The 5,490-nt window shown below is 58.5% G+C and overlaps 1 protein-coding gene across 11 annotated transcripts in view; it reads left to right on the top strand.

Moving 5' to 3' along the window:
• ATP2B2 (ATPase plasma membrane Ca2+ transporting 2) overlaps nucleotides 1–5,490 on the top strand; it is a 280,408-nt gene that overhangs the window by 250,654 nt on the left and 24,264 nt on the right. For all 11 annotated transcript variants that reach the window (XM_004702241.2, XM_004702240.2, XM_045289964.1 and 8 more), the window contains 2 exons: nucleotides 2,296–2,402; nucleotides 4,137–4,328. In XM_004702241.2, coding sequence (XP_004702298.1) covers nucleotides 2,296–2,402; nucleotides 4,137–4,328 — 299 coding nt within the window. The remainder of the gene's footprint in view (nucleotides 1–2,295; nucleotides 2,403–4,136; nucleotides 4,329–5,490) is intronic.

Below are 5,490 nucleotides of genomic sequence, written 5' to 3'. Positions count from 1 at the left end.
TGGGTGGATGTTTGCTGGGGGCCTTCTCTGCAGTAGGCCCTCTCGGGTACATGGGCCGGGTTTCCCTGCACAGCTCCTGGCTGTGTGGAAGAGAGTGGGGGGCTCACTGCTGGGAAGAGAAGGCAGCTCAGAGGCCATCAGAAGTGGAGAGGGGGTAGGGGCTGTGATGGAGGGGGCAGGGAGGACAAGACCCAGAGGCAAAAGTTATCCATCGCCCCCAGGGAACTGGGGGAAGTCAGGTGCCCGCACCTCCCTCTCCCTTTCTGGTGCCCCTCCTTCCCTTCCCAGCCTGGCCCACCTGACACTGATCTGTAGGGCCTTGCACGCCAGGCAGTGGCCCAGAAGTCCCCCAGGGTCAGGGTGAATCTTTGGTTTAGAACAAACTCCCCCCCACCCAAAAAAAAAGAACACACTCACTCTGGGGGTCCAACCAGAGACCACCCGGCAGTCAAATGGCAGACCCGCTGGCGTAGGATGACGCTAGAGAGGGCAGGCCCCAGAAAGGCCAGGGCAGACTCACTTGGCTCTGTGGTTGTCCGGATGGAATAGAGGATGAGAGAGGTGCAGGGGCTGGGACCCTTCCTCTTCCGAGAGCTTATGAGGTGCCGGCATCACCCCACTTTCGAGAGGGCCCCGAGGTATCAGGGGCCACCAGAGCTGGGACTCAGAACCGGTGGGCTGCAGACCCATGTGGAGATCTGGGAAGACGGAGGGACGTGGGGCCGAGTCTGGGGGCAAGCTAGGTGTGGGTGTATGCCCAGTGGGGAGAGAAGGGCAGCAGGGGTCACCAGGCACTCCCAGCCCACCACATGGGGCGGAGGCTGAGACCTGTCAGAGCCCAAAGGGGACACCCCTTCCCCCGATCAGGGAGCCTTTAAGAAAGGGGGTGTGGGCCGGAACACGAGCAGTGCTGAGATGGGGCATGCCAATGGAGTTGGGGGGCTTCCCTAGAGCAGTGCGGTGAAATGGGTGGCAGCCATGGACACCAGAACCACCGAGGAAACATTAACCCCTCCCTGCCTAGAAGAGGGGACAGAGGCTCAAACACCAAGTGGAGAGAGACTACAGGGTTTCCATTGTTGGCAGATTTTAGGAAACAGATCACCAGGCCTTTCTTCCTGGTCACAGTCTGGAAGCTGAGTGTCTTTAAGCAAGGAACTTGACCCCTCTGAATGAAGCTCCACTCTCTCAACCACAAGAATGAGGCTGAGCAACTGGTCCCCGTGGGCGACCTGGTGGTTTTCAAAATGCCGGGGCAGAGCTTCCCACAGCATGAAAGCCACCAGAGCTCAATACTGAGGGAGGGAGGCTCCCTTTCCGAAGCCAACAAAACCACTGTGGTGGGCTCTGATCTGACTCCCAGCAGCACTCGGGGCAGATCAGCACTGGCCAAGCAGACAGCCTGCCTCATCTCTGTGCAGGGCAGCAGCTGGTGAGGTCCACCCACTAGCCTTCTGGTTAGCAGCCAATGCTTTACCCACTGCCCCCACTCCCCCAGGACTCTAAGGCTCTCCTGCTGGTGCTAAAGTGGACCTGGAAGCAGGGAGGAGGCCCAGGGGATGATGGGAGGAAAATTCATCTGGAAGTCTTGTACAGGCCGGCCAGAACGGGTTAGCGTCATAATCCCACACAGCGGGGGCCCAGGTGCCCCTAGGGTATTCTCCGGGCCACCCTGAAGCCTCCCGAAACAATGGATGTGCTGAGTGAGCGTGGGGCAGATTGAGGTGGCTGCCTGACTTGTGTGCTGCCCCTGGGCACCTCTGCTCGAGAGCCCCTGCTCTGAGCCACACAGACTCCACAAATGCCCACTGAGGACTGTGCCTCCCACCATGTCCCGGGGCCCCTGGCAATGGCTGCTCACTGCAGCCTTCAGAGAATATCCTAGGTAGGTGGATTCGCAGTCAATGGTACAGGCAAGGCTTCCTAGGGGTGACTCAGCTCACCAGGGAGCAGATGGTGGGAACAGCAGGACCCTAGGGACCCCACAGAGGAAGAGGGGTCTCCAGAGATAAAAGGAAAATGTTTCTAGTGAGGGGACCACTTGGGCAGCCAGAGCCAGGGAATGTGAGGGCAGAGAGGGGTGCTGGAGGAGTGAGGGCACCCCCCCCCCAACACACACACACACACATGGCCTCAGCCAGCACAGGGCAGAGGTGCCCAGACGTCCTCTGAGGGTGCTGGGAGCCACGGGCCAGCTCTAGCTGGGCAAAGCGTGGACAACATCGGGAGCTGGGCTGGATGGAGCTGGTCCCCAGGGTGGCCCCGCCCTGAGCCTGCACCTTTCCCCCACCCCAGGCATCATCGACAGCACCCACACCGAGCAGCGGCAGGTGGTGGCCGTGACTGGGGACGGGACCAACGACGGGCCTGCCCTCAAGAAAGCAGACGTGGGGTTCGCCATGGTAGGGCAGCTCAGGGGGCGGGCTCTGTCTCCAAGGACTTCGGGGGTGGGGGCTGCCCTGTCAGCCTCTGCCTGGGCGGGAAGGGCTGGGAGGATCCCCCCTGAGGGAGACTGAGGCAGAGGGGTGGCAACAGGAGCTGGGCTGTGAACAGAGCGAACAGAGGGTGGGGTGTTAGAGGTGTCTGTGTGCGTCTGTGTGTCTGTGTATATATGTGGTGGGGGTGTCGGGGAATGTGTGTATGAGTGTGTGTGGGGTGTCTATGTGCATGTATGTGTATGTATGTATGGGGATGGGTGTGGATGGGTGTGTCTTTGTGTGTATGTATAGGTTTATATGTAGGGGGTATGCCTATGTATATTGCTGTGGGTATATTGGGGGTTGTCTGTGTGTGAGTGTGTGTGTCTGTGTGTATGTCTGTGTGAGTGTATGTGTGTGTGTGTCTGTGTGTATGTATGTATGTATGTGTGTGTGAGTGTGTCTGTGTTTGAGTACGTATGTGTGGGAGTGTGTCTATGTGTGTGTGTCTATGTGTCTGTGAGAGTCTGTATGTGTTTCTGTGTGAGAGCGTGTGCGTGTGTGTCTGTATGTGTATGTGTATGTGTGTGTGAGTCTATGTGTGTCTGTGTGAGTATGTGGGTCTGTGTGAGTCTGTGTGTGTGTCTGTGTGAGTATGTGTGTGTGAGTATGTGGGTCTGTGTGAGTATGTGTGTGTGAGTATGTGGGTCTGTGTGAGTGTGTGTGTGAGTGTGAGTGTGTGTGTGTGAGTATGTGGGTCTGTGTGAGTGTGTGTGTATCTGTGTGAGTATGTGGGTCTGTGTGAGTCTGTGTGTGTGTCTGTGTGTCTGAGAGTCTGTATGTGTTTCTGTGTGAGAGCGTGTGCGTGTGTGTGTGTGTGTCTGTATGTGTATGTGTGCGTGAGTGTGTGTGTCTGTGTATGTGTGTGTGTGTTTGTGTGTCTGTGTATGTGTGTATGTCTGTGTGAGTGTATGTGTGTGTGTGTCTGTGTGTATGTATGTATGTCTGTGTGTGTCTGTGTGTTTGAGTGTATGTGTGGGAGTGTGTGTGTGTGAGTCTGTGTGTGTGTGTGAGTATGTGTGTGTGAGTATGTGTGTGTGACTGTGTGTGTGTGTGTGAGTCTGTCTGTGTGAGTATGTGTGTGTGAGTATGTGTGAGTCTGTGTGTGTGTCTGTGTGAGTATGTGTGTGTGTGTGAGTCTGTGTGTGTGTGTGAGTATGTGGGTCTGTATGAGTCTGTGTGTGTGTCTGTGTGTCTGAGAGTCTGTATGTGTTTCTGTGTGAGAGCGTGTGCGTGTGCATGTGTGTCTGTATGTGTATGTGTGTGTGAGTGTGTCTGTGTCTGTGTGTATGTCTGTGTGAGTGTATGTGTGTGTGTGTGTGTATGTATGTATGTCTGAGTGTGTGTGTGAGTCTGTGTGTGTGTCTGTGTGAGTATGTGTGTGTGACTATGTGTGTGTGTGTGTGTGTGTGAGTCTGTCTGTGTGAGTATGTGTGTGTGAGTATGTGGGTCTGTGTGAGTGTGTGTGAGTGTGAGTGTGTGCATCTGCGTGTGCGTGTAGGCATGTGCCCCTGCACGGGAGGACTGGGAGTGGGGATCTTGGGGGTGGGGGGGTGGAGGCTGCGGGGCTCTGAGAGCAGCGTTGCCAGAGCCTCTGGCCTTGGTGTCCAGCTCACCTCCCCTTAGCTGCCCGCCCAGGCTCCCGTCCCTGTCCCGTAGGGCATCGCGGGGACGGACGTGGCCAAGGAGGCCTCGGACATCATCCTGACGGACGACAACTTCAGCAGCATCGTCAAGGCCGTGATGTGGGGCCGCAACGTCTATGACAGCATCTCCAAGTTCCTGCAGTTCCAGCTGACCGTCAACGTGGTGGCCGTGATCGTGGCCTTCACAGGGGCCTGCATCACTCAGGTGGGCACCCACAGGCAAGGGCCTGCCCGGGCCTGTGCGGGGGAGGGGGCCGGGTCTGTGCCAGCACCACAGGCCCGGGTGCAAGCTGGTGCCCAGCTAAGGGGCAATGCCAGGCCCATACCCACCTCTGCCTGGCGCAGGCTCAGCGCCTGTTCCTACTCACCGAGGTGGAAGAGCAACCCCCAAAGAGAAGGCAGAGGCCCACGGCCCAAAGGGAGGAAGGGGGACCGGTCCACCCCAGCTGAGGGCAGGGTGTCTGGGAAACAGCCAGGGCGGTGGGGCTGGAGGAGGGTCCTGGCTCCGTGGGAGAGGCAGGAGTCTGCCCGGGCTGTGCACTGAGCGGGGCAGGCCTCGCTGAGTGGGAACTGAGGCTCTGAGCAAAGCCTGGCCAGGCCTCTGCCTTGGCTCGATGGCATTCCGGGCGCTCAACCCCACCAGCAGCACCCCCCTCCCCCAGCAGACAAACTCCTGCCCACAGACGTCCCTGGAGGCCGACACCAGATGCCAGGCTCCCCACTGCACTCTGAGCCCTGCAAGGCCCTGACTGGGCGCCTCACCCAGACCAAGGGTCAGAGCACTGGCCTGTGGACGAGATGCTCCCTCTAGCGGCACCTTGGGGGACACCCTGTTGGCAGCAGTAACTCACCAAGGGCCTTGGAAACCAACAGATGCTAGGAACTGGGGGTCCATTTGCCTGAGTCTGTGGCTGTCGTGCCTGGGGCCTGGCAGGCCCGTGTACACGTTAGGTGGCAAGAGGAGGCACATAGCCATGGCCAGGGGGTCAGGGGGACAGGATAGCAGAGGGAGCTTCTGTGAACCTGGGCAGGGGAGGATAAGACAGGGCTTTGGCCGAGCCTGGACCGTAGCAGCTTCAAATAGTACGTGGAAATGGAATGAAAATACAACACACGTTTTCCACGAGTCTGCTGACATTCCCCATGTCTACCAGAGTGAGCTGCCTCAGGCAGCCTGTGGGCACGCACACGGAGGGCCCGGGAGTCTCACTGAGAGAGAAGGCAGGGGGCGCAGGGCAGGCGCTGCGAGTGAGGATGCAGGGTGTGGGGGCTTCCCAGTGAAGAAGGTCAAGGCCCTGGGGGCAGGACTGGGCTGGAGCATGTGGCAGTCCTGGGAGGGGTGGGATAAGCAGGGGCCGGGGAAGGGG

This window comes from Echinops telfairi, unplaced genomic scaffold (genome assembly GCF_000313985.2).
Source record: "Echinops telfairi isolate 266 unplaced genomic scaffold, ASM31398v2 ScPeMD7_31;HRSCAF=116, whole genome shotgun sequence".
Taxonomy (NCBI): domain Eukaryota; kingdom Metazoa; phylum Chordata; class Mammalia; order Afrosoricida; family Tenrecidae; genus Echinops; species Echinops telfairi.
The sequence above is the reverse complement of the archived record's forward strand: the minus strand, read 5'-3'. Positions and strand labels throughout refer to the sequence as shown.